Source organism: Alligator sinensis, unplaced genomic scaffold (assembly GCF_000455745.1).
Source record: "Alligator sinensis unplaced genomic scaffold, ASM45574v1 scaffold611_2, whole genome shotgun sequence".
Taxonomy (NCBI): domain Eukaryota; kingdom Metazoa; phylum Chordata; order Crocodylia; family Alligatoridae; genus Alligator; species Alligator sinensis.
This window is the reverse complement of record NW_005841869.1, coordinates 2,398,242-2,413,515: the sequence shown is the minus strand read 5'-3', so window position 1 is coordinate 2,413,515 and position 15,274 is coordinate 2,398,242. Positions and strand designations below refer to the sequence as shown.

Below are 15,274 nucleotides of genomic sequence, written 5' to 3'. Positions count from 1 at the left end.
GAGAGAGGGCGCTACTGAAATTTCCTTGAGATCTCCAGGTGGGCATACAGTGCACACCAGGAGTCTGCTCACTGGCATGCAAAGCAGTGAGTACATGTGAAGGTGATGCATGTTATGGAGCACGCCTCTTACATGGGAATCACTGCACTGCCCAAATCCCATACCCACTGCTAATTGAAAACAGCCTGGCACTCCTGGAAGCTTTCAGTGGCAGCCCAGCTCTGTGCTGCAGTAGGGACATTGCTAGATTGTGCGTAGCAGCATGTGTTTGAGTGGCTGGTCTGCTCACGTCTCTGCCTGGCCTGGCACTAGAGGTGACACTAAACTGGGCTTCATCCTTTTTCATTAACAGGGAAGCCTCATTTAATTCATCACAGTTGCTCCACCTTTACTAATCCTCTCCAAGCCCTTTGACACGGGCGAGCTGGAAGTAACTGGCACATCTCTCATTCTGCCTTCTGGTCAATCTGCTAAACCAGCCAGGTCCAAACAGACCCAGTGCGACTGTCAGACCAGAACCTCAGTGGATGCTTTCAGGCAAAGGTGCTCACTACACACGGTTGAATCATGTCTGACACCAGACACTACTCTGGAGTGTCAATGCTTGCAGCGCCTGGTCAGCCGGCAGCCAGTTTAAAAGGCCTGATTAACAATGGAGTCATAATCCGGTTGGGAGATGCAGCACGGACTGAACAGTACCCAGCTCACCCTAGCTGTACCCAGGACCAACTCGTACTCATTGCACACATCTGAAAATAGGTCTAGGCATCTGTCTGAATGTTTCACAGCCCAGCCTCTCGGCAGCTGCCTGTGGTATGTGCACAAAGGTAATATACCTTCCTGTTAAAATGAAGGAGCCCTGGGATGCATCTGCTGGCTGCATTCTGCTGTGTTTGCTGAAAGAGCTCCCCCTGTCCAACGGCTAACGGTTCTCTAATCTCTTTAGTCTCTTAACCTTTTAGCTGCCTTCTCTGGCTAGAGTGGAGGTCACATTTTTTAAACAAAGCAGACACCTGGAAAATGTCTGTACGAGGAAATTAAATAAGCCATCCATTTGGAGCAGGGGGAGCAGGGAAGCAAACTTTCCCAATTCAATTCAGTCCACCGGGCATTGTGCCTAAGCCAAGAACTCTAGAGTACCTGAGCTTGTGCAGTGCCCTGGCATGAAAAGCTGTTGGCAAGGCAGACCTTCTCAATACAAGGAAAAAGCATTTCTGATTCTTAAAAGGAGGTTGAGGACTGAAGTAAGATGGCTGGCAAGCATTTGGATCGTTGCTGAAAGACAATGAACCTGCTGTCTGTCTCAGCTTCAGCAATGCAGCAGCTTGTTTCTAGGGAAGGCTGAGCATGGCAATCACCACTTAGACAGGGTTAGCATTTGGCTGGGGGAACAAGGAGAACCCAGGTGCTGCAGGAGGCGATCTTTGCCATGGAGCGAGTAGTGCTCATCTTTCACTCCGGCTGACCCAACGCTGCAGCACAATGCTAGAAGGCGCTGTGCTCCTACAGCTCCTGCCGTACATAACAAGTGCAGTCAAGCCACTAGTGCTCATTTGGCTTTTTTCATGGATGAACTGCCTAAATCCCAGATCAATAATTACATTCTTCCAGTTCCCAAGTATATCCAAATGGACATACTTTTCTTCCTCATTCCTGTCCTGAACTGTCACCACACCACACTAAAACCACTGAGATCAAGAGGTCATTTTCTTTCCAGATAACACAGTGACCCCAGGGCCAGATCCATGTGTACAACTGCTGTTCCCCTTCAGCCTGGCTCTTCCTTGGGTGGAAATTTGCCCTTAGATTGACTACAATAGCTCTTGTTTCCAAGCCAGACTCATTTTCCTCTTGTGTGCCCCTCTGATCCAACCCATCCCCTAATGGCAAAGGGAATCAGGCGCACACTGACATCACCTCAGCTCCCTAGGACATACTAAGTGCAGAGGTCACAAGGCCTATACAGCAGACACTCTCCTAGACCTGCTAATCCGGTGTCCTAGCTCACCGTGCGGTTCTGACGGGACTAGGGCGCTGGGTTTCCATTTACTGTTTATTACTTTTGAAACAGTTAACGTTTTGAGACAAAAGCCATCTCGTCTCCCAGCTGTGCTCCAGCCCAAGCCAGCACTTAGACAGTTAACATGGATGAATGCAATTTCTGATGATTCACAATGTTATCCCAACACTCCCCAAATTCCTGAGATGGGGGAAAGGGCTCCTGGAGAGAAACTGAAAAGCAGCCTACATCAGAGTAGCAAGTTCACTTTAATCGCAGAAGGCAGCTTAAATGCAAGCTCATGGCAGATCTAAGCCACCGCAAAAATGGGTTTTGAACAGAAACATTATGGGAAGCTTCACAAAGTTGTTCTGTGATCCTAATATGAAGTAATAAGCTGTTTACCCGGCAGGTCTATACTGGAATTAATTGACAAAGCAGGGGAGATTAATTGCTATTATTTCCCTGTCAGCTTCACTCCTCCACATGCACTCATTCAGCTCACTGAGCTCACAGAGGGGCAAAATGTGACTTCCCCACCTGCTGCTCCCAACTTTCACTGTGTTAATGTTTCCGAACTACCTCAAACACGACAAAGTCCTTTAAACAAAGGCAAGATCCAGAAGGGCAACCTGACCCTAATCCCCTTCGAGTACTAATGAACCCAAAACAGATCCCGCAGAACGAACACCCCAGCTCCCCCATCTCTCCCCATCCTGTGTATGTGTCGGCTTTTCTGCCCATAAGAGCAGGCCAAGCGTTTGGAAGGGATTAAGCAAACCTGTGGTTTGGCAAAGCGAAACAAAATCCCTGCTCTCTGAGCAGTGCCAGAGCACTGAGGGAGGGCAACAGCCCTGGATGCACAGACAGACAAGAACTCTGATGGGCAGCACGGACAGACTGGAAGAACTTGAAGACGTTCCCCTTGGAAGAGGTTTCTGCTCGTGGGGGCTGCACCTTAACTGTCCTTGTCCTTGCAATTTAGACCTTGGAATAAAGCCTGTTCTCACCGGGCCGGGTACAAAGGAATGCTTTTGTGGGATAACCTGAGGTGTGAAGTTCACCCCCCCATGGACACCTAAGTACCTTTCAGATTTAGCAGCTGTTAGTGGGAAGAGAGGGAAGCAAACTTGTCTAAAGGTGCCTGGTTTAGAATAAGAGTGTCCATGCACGGGGTTAGACCAGCAAAGCTAGACCCATATATATTAGTCCAAGAAGAAAATTGTTTTCCTTATGGACAAGGCTAGATGCAGACTCAAGACCATGCTCCCAGCTATCCTGAGAAAAGTTACACAAGGAGGCTTTCTTGTAGCTTCAAGTTTGTCTTTCCCCCACGAGATGGCAGCCTGACAACACATGGAGCAGGTTACGTTGAACTGAGGGCTGGAAGAATGCAAGCTAGCCCTGGAGTGTGTCCTTCATACAAACTACAGCTCAAAACAGCACTGAGGTGTTGAAAAGCAGGATGATTCAACGTTACAGAGAATGAAGGAGGAATGTTTTTATCTGAGGGCTGAGATGAGATGCAGCAGTAGCAAGGCAGACAGACTTAGCCAGGGGGCTGTTCCCCATGGCAGCTGCAAAGGAAAAGTCTCACACTAAAAGTCCCCCACATTTATCTGCCCAATTCATCTCCCTGCTATGGCAGCCCCTGTCCATCAGTGCTTGAATCCAATCAAGCACCCCTAAAGCCAGAATGTGCCTCAATAAGCAGCCACTCAGGCTCACCCAGGTCCAGGCACCAGCATTACCTGAGTATCCCGGTGGGCAATGGCAAAGGAAGCTGTTAACCAGATCTTCACAGCGTGCTCCGTGCTGACATGGCTGGGACTCGCATTCATCGATGTTGACGGAGCAGGTCTCCCCTTTGAGATTGAAGGCACAATCCCATTAGAAGGACATCAGTACCCTTAAGCAGCCAGCCCGAGGGCACGGGCACACCAGACAAAGCTCTTTGGCTCTTCTCTAGCACCTTTCCCTCCAGAGATGCCAGGGACCCTTCAGAGGCATGACTTGTCCCTCAATACTCACTTGTCAAACAGGTAGTTATCCCCATTTATAAAAGGGGGAAACTTAGGCACAGAGAGGTGAAGGGAATTGCCCAAGATTATCCAATGAGGCAGTAGCAGAGGTGAGATCATGACTCAGTTCCCTCCGCAAGCAAGAAACCAAACTCCCACACTCCCAAAGCAGGGCTTTGTTCTGTCCTCCATGAGTCCACACACACTCCCAAACCCATACTCCTACAAACAGTTTAAAAACCAGGGAAAGAGTAGAAGCTCTGTCGAATACCCCAGGGACCTCACACTCAAGGAGCACGTACTAGGCAAGCCTTTATTCTCTCCCCCCACCCCCAGCAATGGGCATAGCTGCCACAAGAGCAGCCGCTGTGCTATATGGGGAGACAGAGTCTCATATGGGACTGCAGGGAGCTAGATGCTTCCTCCACAGTCTTCCCTGTGCTCATGGGAACAGCCATGAAGACCACCAAGCTCCAGTTGCCGAGTACTTGGCAGGATACTAAAGAAGGGCCCTCAGTGGGGGTGGTTGGAGAGGTTTCCACTCAGAGCAGCTTGTATTAGGCACACACAGCAAAGGAGCACTGGCACATGCCCACTATTTGAGGCAGCTGCCCAGCCAGAACCATCTGGGTGGCTTTCAGTGCATCACTGCAGAGAGCACATCTCCATCCCCCCTGACCTAACCTGTGCAGCTGTCATTTGCCCGGGACAGGGCACATGCCAGTGTACTACTCACCTTCAAAGCCTGGTTGGCACCAGCAGAGGAAACCAGCAGCTTGGCTGTAGTTGAATTCATGGGGGAAGTCTGGCTGCGTCCCATAGTAGCTCTGGTTGGATCGTTCGAAGCACACACCTCCATTGTGACAGGGCTCTGTGGCACACTCATCCACATCCTCCTCACAGCGTTGCCCCATGTAACCTGCCAGACAGACACCAGGGCTAAGACAACACAGGCCTCCGCTGGAAGGGACACCAACACACCACAGCTGTGATGAAGGGCCTGAGACACTGCCTTCAGCACAAAGCAGAGGGCCCAGCATACTCCACTAGCAATGAGATGGGAGCCAGGAGCCAGCCAACAGGCTGGAAAAGGCCTGGAATTGGGATACTTTAGATTGTGCACCAAGGGGAGCAGCAAGAGCACCACTGCCTGGGGAGCTGACAACTAAACTAGACCACACGGGATAGCATCAGCATTGTCGAGGGCCTTGGGGGCAGCCTTGCAGATCTTCACCAGGCAAGGCTCTAGTGCTAGGGGAGCTAAGCTAGTTCCCTACCCACCTGGCCAGCAGGCACAGCTATAATTCTTGACCCCCTCCAGACACGTGGCACTGTTCAGGCAGGGCTGGGAGGCACACTCGAGGATATCCAGCTCACAGTGCTCCCCTTCAAAGCCTGTGTCGCTGCAGTCACACTGGTAGCTGTGGAGGACAGAAAATACAGCAACGCAAGAGCTTGCAATGGCAAAGCGCAGCCCTTTCTGGAGGGCAAGCAAAGAGATTTGTGGGTGATGCCCCCAACCCTCAGGCCCACCCACAAGCTGCGAGAAGAGCAGTTCTGTCTCCACAAGTAGGAGATCGCTGCTGGAAACTGGTGGCGAGGCAGGCCAGCCTCAGATCCCAAACACTGCATGTGAAAGGCAAGGCTCAGAGACACGGGTCAGCTCTCAGCCAAGGAGGGCAGCTCCTTCCATACCACCTGCAGCCACCCCCTGAACTGGCAAACAGTTCTTGGCATCTCTGGGAGCTGTGCTGGCAAAAGGGGCCCCAGGCATATCACCCTAGTGAAGTCAGAATCACTGCCATTTACCTTCAAAGACACTGAATGGGCATATGGTGTCAGCGGGGAAGCCTTCAGGAATACTGACCCCGAATCATCCCAGCACTGATCGCTCTGCAGTCAGTGAGTTATGCCAGGCAGGACTTCGATTCATTTGGGCTATCCAATCACCAGACACAAACAGCCAAAGCAGCATGCATCTTACCTGTTAACTAGGTCAAGACACTTCCCACCATTGTTACATGGTTGGCTCAGACATTCATTGATGTCCACCTCGCACTGGACTCCTTCGTAGCCTGGCGCACAGGTGCAGGTGAAGAACCCAATGTGGTCACTGCATGTGCCCCCGTTCTCGCAAGGGTCCGAGTCGCATTCATTTATTTCAGCATCACAGTTTACATCTTTGTTACAAAAGACAAGAAATAATCCGTGTTAGGGATTGGCACGGAGAATTCGGACCAGCTGGACTTCTGGGCAGAGATTATGAAAGCACCTCTACTAAACCCAATCTGCTGGACCAGAGACCTATTTATAAATGTCACTGTAAGAGCTGGGGGAGTGCCTGGGCAGCAATTGTGCCCACAAGTAAATCAAGGGCCCTTAATTAGTATTTGTAGCCAAGGCAGTCTTGGGAAGACCTCTGGGTTTTGCTTCATGGACCTCTGACATCAATAACACTAGAAATGCTTTGTGACATTTGGCAATCTCTAGCTGCTGTAGCACCAACTTTCATTCCATTTTGTTGAATTACTGAGGCATAAATCATGGTCCTGCTCATCTGCATTCATTAAAAAATCCCAGGATGGCATTTTGGAGGGAAAAATTGGCCACTGATCACAGTCTCGTGGCTAACTTCCAGCCTGGAGCTTTGCAGTTTGTCTGCCTACTGCACCTTCCCCCATGTCAGTCAGGGAGTGCTCATCACTGCTGTCCCTCGGTACTGTTAGCCAGCTGCTGCCTTCCACCCCAGAGGTAATTAGGTTTCGGTGGCCGATAAGGTGATTTCTGGATGCCTATACACCCATGCCAGAAACCATTCAAAGGGCTGGTTAAGCAAAATTTATAACTTGCTTTGAAATCCTCAGGAAACAAGTACTCGAGAAGTACGAGGTGCTAGTTGCCATGCTACCTGTTGCAATCGGTCATGGCACTATGAATTACGGTAACTGCGCTATCCGTAGTAGTAAGGCATCCATTGTTTTTCCCTAATGTCCAGAGCTCCAGCAATGGAATGGGAGTTCCCATAAAGACCCTCTTGCCCTTTTCCCCACCTCCGTAAACTGCCCGTGGCCTGACATCACCTCTCCAAGAAAGGCACTAGAATGGCACCTGCCAGTCCACCTAATCCTCCCTTCTGGCAGAGACTCATCATGCAGCAGACATGGCCATCCTAATCCTAAAGGAATGCAGGCCCCATAATCTGCCGGATCAAAACCCGTCAATCCTCACATCAAAACTTCCTTCGCCCAAATTCCAGCCTCTCGCACCAGGAACCGCTCAGTCTGCTGGCCCAGACTCTGAACCAGGACTGTGTACCTAGGCTGTGATGCAGAGCCTCGTGTTTGGGACATTGTGTGCTCCTGCAGCATCGCCAGCTGCTTTCGCCCCTTGCTGCAGCCAGCAATCCTCCTGACCTCAGGATTTTGCAGGGAAGTGAAAGGGAAACCGGCTCACCAGTGCTGAGTTCCATGTTACACTCTAAATCAGGGGGTATTTTAAACCCTAAAAGGACAATCAGTTGCTGAGCAGGTTCTTTCCCTCTGACCCCGCTGTTCGTTTCGCTAGAGAGCAGCTCCAGCAGTGGCCGCGTGCCTGAGGTTGCAACATCTCCCCATTCGCTTGTAATCTGCGGCCCAGCGACCCCCCACATTCCTTTACAGTAACGTAACTCCTGCACGGCCCAGCCAGGGACACCGGGTGAGGCTGGGAAAGGTCGTGTGCTGGCCGGTACCAGGGGGAGGCGAGTGCATCATGGCCACATTCCATTCCCATGGCGCGGCGGGGGAGAGGAGACCCTCGCTCTGCTCTGCTGCCCCGCTGCTCGCTCGCAGGTGCAGGTGACACAGCAAACCACCACCACCCGGATGCACCAGGGCGAGCTACTCGGAGGCACAGGCAGAACAAATGCTCTCTGGACTTAAAGGGGTAGGAAGAACAAATCTACCACTAAAAGCTACTTTGCTTCAGGGACTCCTGCTCTAGAGAAACGCTTCAAGGCAGGACAGAGTTCCCTGGGCCTGACTTAGAAAAACTAGCTGCACCCCTGAACACCCCGAGGACTGTCATGTTTCTGTGCCTCTCCATTACTCACACCCTCATCCAAGTTGATCACTTCCTTATCATGTCACACATTGCCAATTCCATATGGCTCCAGGGAAGTTAAGCCTCTTGGTCTGAGCCCATACGCCATCATGTCTCTGGAGGGTAGATTTGTTTAGGGAAGAGCTTTCCTATTAAACATGACAGGTCTCTGTTTGCAGGGTTATAAGATACCAGAGATGGACATGAACAAGACCCTTGGATCCACCCTGCAATCCAAACCCCTCTTTCCCAGGAACAGCAAGCCTGGAGTACAGGTATCTACCTGGCGCTGCCTGACGATGGCTTAGCCCCACCACTGTAACACAGAGGTGCCATGAGAAACTCGCTGGGGTTGTGGGGGCAGGTGCCCAGCTGGAGCAGCACAAACAAGACAACAGTGCCCCTGACAGGCAAATGCACGATCACGAAGGTACCTGTGTAGCCAGGGACACACTCGCAGATATAGTGATCCCTCTCGTTCCGGCAGGTGCCATTGTTTTTGCAGGGCCGGGATGCACACTCGTTGATATCTATCTCGCAGCGGTACCCTTGGAACCCAGGCACACAGAAACATTTGTACTCGTTCACCATGTCCCGGCAGATGGCCCCGTTCTGGCACGGGCTGGAGGCGCACTCGTTGACGTCGTGCTCACAATGGTCCCCAGTGAAGCCAGGCAGGCAGAAGCAGACATAATCCTCAGCACTCTGGACGCAGGTCCCGTTATTTAGGCAGGCATGGCTAGAGCACAGAGAGATTGCTGTTTGGCAGCCTTCTCCAGTCAGTCCTGTTTGGCATTGGCAGGTGTATCCATTTACACTATCTACACATTCAAAATGCGGCTCTTTGCAAGGGTTGCTCTCACACTCGTTAATATTAACACTACAATCGATACCTGTGAAGCCAGGCCTGCAGATGCATTCATACTCCTGGAGCCCTGGCACTGTGCGGCAGGTTTTATTGGTGGAGCACGCGTGCACAGCACACGCATCATAGAGGAGTTCACAGTTCGTGCCCGTGTAGGCTAGGGGCTGCTGAGGGCAGACGCACCGGTATCCCCTTCCCAAGTCCTCACAACTCCCTCCATTCTGACAAGGGGACGATGAACAACTCTTGACATCTTCAGTGCACGTGGAACCTGTGGAGAAGAGAAAAACTCCTGGTTACCTTGGGCAATGGACTCTTCCTGTAATTATGATGCACATCTGAGAGCTCCCCCACGCCAACCCCACACCACCAGGGGCGTCACTGGCTTTGCTCATCTAAAAGCTAGCCGCTTTCCACAAGCCTTGCGTGGAGACATGACGGGTCTCCCTTAGAGGAACAGTGCTTGTCCCAGCATGTGGCTAGGCAGGGCGGTTAGGTCCTCAGTGTTTTAGACCATGGCAGTCCAGAAGTCTGTTTCACCAGGAGGTTATGATGCTTGCCAAGGAGTACAATAAGCTATCCACAAGACAAAGCGCACATACGATGCAGAGATCCTATGGGAGTTTCTCACCGGTGTTCCAGGATCTGCACTGCCTGCTCCCTGGTTTCTCAGCGTCTTTTAAGGTGTTGGGTTTGACCATGAAATCCCCAGAAGGCCCAGGGTTTCCTGCTGGAGAGACTCCTCTCTCCGATCTTCCATCCCTTCCGCCTTCTGCCTCATCCTTTAGTCATATGACTAAATCAACTATGTACACACCTAAGCTAGCCTGGTGGATCTCTGCTCACACTGCCTTTACAGGCATTTTCTCTACCCTTCACCTAATTCAGTTACCCTGAACATTAAGGGAACCTGTAACCTCCAGTAAGCAGCAGAAGCTGGTGCTGTAACTAGAGGCCAGACTGCCCTATTTGGCTTTCAGTGACTCCAGCTCAGTGCCACTGAGGTAGCATCACTCCCACTTCATCACTCCCACACCACGCTCCCAGGCAGCAGCTTTCTTTCAGCAAGAACCCTGGGGATCGGTAGCTACTGCCACAAGTGTCCATCCCCATGGCCGAACTGGCTGTTGCACCCACTGTCCCTCTTTGTCCATCTAAAGCACCCAGAGCCTCATGATCACTAAATAAGCACCCTATGCATACAAGGCAAGGGAATGAACTCATGCCTGGATAAGGCATTCTTTGCCAGGGCAGATGATGCTGGAAGATGTGTTGGCTGGGAGGGATTTGGGGTTCAAGGCAACGTTCACATTCACACTGAGTCTTCCAGAACTGGGGCACGTCCAGAGCAAAAGCACCGCCTCAGTCTAACACTGAGATGCGCCAGCTGCCAAGGTCCAATCCAGATTTCCCCAAAGTTGGGGCATTTGGATCTAAGGGTTTTGTTCGTGCCCATCTCTCACATCTCGGAACCCGGCAAATGGAGGTCCGTCAAGTTTAGGAGGAAGGATCTTCCCTAAACAATTCCACCCTCCAGAAACGTGATGGTGTACGGGCTAGAACATCACATCTCGCTGACGATGGTGAGACTGCACAAGGCAAGGGGCACAGGACTGAGAAGAAGGGGAACGGGAATAACACTGGATCAGGCTGCTCAGGAGATGTCATCACTAATGGGAAGCCAGGCTTGGCCTGGATCCCTCCCTACAAGTGTAGGACAGTAAAACAGCATGGACAAGGGGGCCTGTCCCATCCATCACAAGAGATAGCAGAAAACTGTCCCAAACTGCTAGCACCGTGCAACTTTTGCTGAGCAGTCCTTCCTTCACTGCAAGCTGGGACCTGGAGAAGACTCTAGCAGAGAAGCTGGGGAGGGCAGCCACTAAAGACTGCTTTTGCACAGGAGAATGGCACAAAGTGTTTGCAATCAGGAGGTTATTCTGCAAACGTGACGGATGCGCTGGAAACACTTTCTCTATGCAGACTGACCATGGAGCAGAGGGAGAGGACGTTCAGCTGCACAGAACACCTGAGGAATAACTCTCATTCTTCTTGAGCTGGCTCTGAGTTTGCCTAACTAAGCTTGCGTGTCCTGGCTCATTAGCTCTTGGAGCCAGCCTTGTTTTCAGAAGCCAATGTGGGCACAGTCCTTTGTGTTGTCTGCTGCCTTGCTGCATATTTTCTCGAGCCAGCTAGTGAAAGGACCTGCTCTCCTCCATGGCCCGAGAGGACGCAGTTGCTCAAATGGCCAGCAGCCCCTGCAGCACACACAGCACCCTGCTCCTCGCTGAGGAAAGCCATTTTAGCATGCTGTGCCCCTGGCTGGGAATTTCCAGCTCAGGGCCTCGCTTTCCCGCTGACCTTACACATTCTCTCCTTCGGGCCACCATTCACCTCGCCCATTTTTCGTTATGTTTGTCTTGCTCTGGCACATTTTATACCCACCCACGAGTTATTTGTGTCGGTGGCTTTTTATCAGCTCACCCCCATCCACGCCTGGCTCCCTTTGTATGTGGGAGTGGAGGCCTCCGGTTCATGAAAGCCATTTATAGCAGGCCCTGGTTTACAAAAGCCTGCCCCTGCCCTGACCTCCCTTAATTCCTGCTCTCCAAAGCCTGGTGAGGTCTCCTTTGAGGAGGAGGTGGGGGGAAGCTCAAGGATTTACTGAATCCTCCCTCACTCCAGCATCCTCCGCATTCCCTCCTCCCGTGGGCCTCTCATGTGATGCCGGGGAGGGCTGCCGTGCCCTGCACTGTCCAGTGCACCCATTATTCTGCCATCCGCCCTTTTATTCTCAGATTCCCACTCAGGCAGAAACCAGGGATGACGGAATCTGCCTGGAATCTGCTGTAGCAATTAGAGGCGGCAGCCCGGGAAGCTGGCCTGAAGCAGGGTGGTGGACGGGAGCCTTTGTGCACCTAACGAGGTGCTGGTTTCAGTCTCCACCTTCCAAAAGCCCAATGCACCGGCCCCAGCAGAGAGGAACTAGATCCGCTGCGTGTTCAAATGGCACAGTGCCCCTATCTGCTCCCAGCCCAAGAAGGAGCTCCGTCTGCAGGCGAGGAAGCTCCTTCAGGAGTAGGTATACAAAGAAATGCACCTGCTGGAGTGGAGACAGAAGCAACGCAAGGGCCAGCACGAGCAATGGGCTGTTTGGATGCATCTGCACTGCACCGCAGCCCAGCTGACACTGCAGGAGAGCTGGCAAGCACTCGCCACCCCAGGGAGGGTCCCAGCTGCTCCAAGGGATGCGTGCCCAGCCCCATGTTCCTATAGAACAGGGAGAGTCCACACTACCCGCAGCAGAGCCCAGGCAAGGGGGCTGCTCCCTCTCTAGCCAAACTTCCCGCGTGATGGAGCAACAGCTGACTTGTCACCCAGTGATTTCCCTCACTATGCTGCCTGTGAATTTTCATGGGTCATTAAGACTTGTCCTTTTCTTTATGGCAAAATTCAGGGTCCTGCAGCTACACAGGCATGTAAGCACAGGACAGAACCCACCTGCAAACCGTTCCCATGACAAATATAAGGATCCAGAAAAGCCTCTTCTCCCATCACCACAAGAGAGAAAGGTGCTAAAGAGCCTTTTAGGGGGCTCCATTTTCTTCTGAGTTTACTGTGGTTATTGTCATGGCATCACCAGGTGCTGTGCCAGGCAGGTTGACCTGTTACCCAGTCCATGGTTAGAGGTTGTGTGATGAAGGGAATTGTGATGGTTTGGACATCACAAGAAGGCTGGACACCCTTGCCGACACCATAACGCAGGGCACGGTGGAGGGAAAGAAAAAAAGAGGCAGACCCAAGAAGAGTTGGGGAACCAATATCAAGGACCAGACGGGGCTTCAACTGACAGGGTGCATGAAGCTAGCCAACACAGAGCAGAGTGGAAGAGGGTTGTTACAGCATCCAAGGTGCTCCAACAGTCACAGCAGCCTTAGGACTGACTTGACTTAATAGACAGATAATGATTTAGGGATGTCTGAAAGCTATAGCCACTGTAGGCCACAAGGCGACAGGAGCAGGAATTCAAAATTTAGAGGTCTGAAGACGGTGACAGGATGCAGCAGAAAGTGGAATCTGGTCCAGGGCACCCCCGGATGGATAGGATCGGCGTGGATGGCTGCGATAGATAAGGAAAGCAGGTAGAAAGAAGAGGATGACCAAACCATAAACAACAGGTGTGTAGGAATGCTGTCACTCAATCCGTTCATTAAACAGCAAACTGTAAAGGTGCACGGCACCAAACGTGACTGATCATGAGAAAAGCACAGAGGAAGTTACAGCCACACCTGGTACAATAGATATGGGAAGTATATAGGGGCGTTGTAATGATTAAGCTCATATATACATGCTTCTCATGATCATTGCTGCTGCCTCGCTCCAACTGGCAGCCACTCGGGGCACAGCCACTGGGGCACTTTGCAGCAGTACAAGGTTTGTGCTGGGATAGCTCAGAGCAATCAGGTCTGGGCCCTACCAGAGCTTTTCTAAAGGAGATGATTCAAGTCCAACACCAGTACCTGCCTTTCTCACTTACAAATGAATCAGAAAGCCCTTTCATACCTTCCTGCTTCTGTAAGAGGCAGCTCTTGGTTCCTAGTGGAATTCAGTTCTTCTTGCCTGAACAGCCATTATTTGCACTCACATGATGGGTTATATAAGTACAGGATGAAAACTGCAGTCAGGAGGCTAATGGCCAGGGCACAGGATTTGCCCTGATAATTACATTAATAAATATGGAAGAGTTCTAGCCAGCTGTGAAAAATAATTCAAAGTTCAAGCCTAAACAATGTGTCAAGAGACATAAAACACAGTCAGATTATTCAAGTCAGATTTACCTTACAAGGATACAATCGTGAACCATGTTTGACTCTGTCGCACTGGTACAAATCAGGAGTAACACCCAGCCATTTTATTATTTACCAGTGTAACAGAGTAGGAACTTGGATTCAAATCTTGCCTGGAAGTCAGTGGGAATGTTTCCACCGACCTCAGTGAATCCAGCTTTTCCCTCTTTTGAACATAAGCTGTTTGGGACAGGCACTGGTGGTGATTATGTGGCTGTATGATGCCTCCCACTGGAATAAATGGGGCCCCAGATGCTACCACAGCACAAGCAGTAAGCAAGTAAAAATAATAAAAGTGCTTGCTGCCCTGAGCGACAGGGAGCTGATGGACTCAAGGAGGGCAGAACAGCAATTTATCACATCAAAGCCAAACCCTGTGTGTTTGTGTCTGTAACTCTTCTCCTTAGCACAAGGAGGCTACCCACGAAGAGAAGCTTTTAGAAAAAACGAAGAGAGCTTTCTCAAGGAGAAGGGGAAGCAAGTCTCTCTCTACTTCTCCAAGTTTTATGCAAATACAACATAAGTATAGCTCAGTCCACTATGGGACTTCACTGCCAGGGAGGAGGAGAATTTTACATACCAGTGTGTCCTCTTCAATGCAGCTCTCTCACTCTCTCTGATATAGATGCTTTGTTACCGACAAGTGTTTCATGCTTGTGGGGCACACACTTCTGCACTTTTACCTTCTGTTTTTACCTTTTTATAAGAAAGGTTTAAACAGTCTCTTTCACACATACACTCATGCGCACACACGCACACCAACACCACTGACTTGAGGATGAAGTCACTTGGAAGTGCAGCACTCTCAGCTGTAGTTCTAGCATTTCCTCTGATGCAAAGAGGAGAGTTCTGTTAAGACCTGTTCGAGCCGGTGCTATTCTTTTGGATGCAAACTTCACTATAAAGGAGAATTTGTTAATATACAGATCAATAGTAGACCAGTCAGTCTCAGGAGGTGGATTTTAGCCACATGGGAGAACAGCAGATGGACACTCCTATTCCACTAACCCAACTGCACCCAGCAAGCACGCAGAGAATCTGAAGGGATTCAATACACCAAGCTGGTGTCGTGTAATCAAACCACCCCCTGGCTTCATGAAATACGGTCACTTCTGAAGGAGAGACTCCATGGGCTCCATGCTGTGTGACCTTGAAGAACATGCCCCTTTTAAAACTCTAGTTGCGGTCTTCCTGGGGGTCAGTGCCAGGGACACGCACAATATTTGTTCTTAACTATTCATTATGAGGTCTGAATATGTATAAAATATTCATTAGCAAATTAATAACAGCCTTCACTGCGGCACAATACACTAATAGTGGAGCCTGCCACCCCAAACCAAGCTGCAGCACAGCCTCATGGAACGGGAAGACCTGGTCACAGAAGCCACCGCACAACCAGAAAACCACCACGGTTTTCTACAAAAAGATCCTGTTCTTGGATTAACAAGTGCTTCTTGGCCTT

At 50.8% G+C, this 15,274-nt stretch overlaps 1 protein-coding gene across 7 annotated transcripts in view; it reads right to left on the bottom strand.

The window, feature by feature from the left end:
- Positions 1 to 15,274, bottom strand: part of CRB2 (crumbs 2, cell polarity complex component) — a 116,389-nt gene that overhangs the window by 22,402 nt on the left and 78,713 nt on the right. For 6 of the 7 annotated variants that reach the window (XM_025194257.1, XM_025194256.1, XM_025194261.1 and 3 more), the window contains 5 exons: positions 8,535 to 9,236; positions 6,005 to 6,200; positions 5,302 to 5,441; positions 4,757 to 4,939; positions 3,751 to 3,864 (listed from right to left, as the gene is read on the bottom strand). In XM_025194257.1, the coding sequence (XP_025050042.1) occupies positions 3,751 to 3,864; positions 4,757 to 4,939; positions 5,302 to 5,441; positions 6,005 to 6,200; positions 8,535 to 9,236 (1,335 nt within the window). Of the gene's footprint in view, positions 1 to 3,750; positions 3,865 to 4,756; positions 4,940 to 5,301; positions 5,442 to 6,004; positions 6,201 to 8,534; positions 9,237 to 15,274 lie in introns of those variants that run through there. The other variant, XM_025194266.1, reaches the window with a different exon arrangement.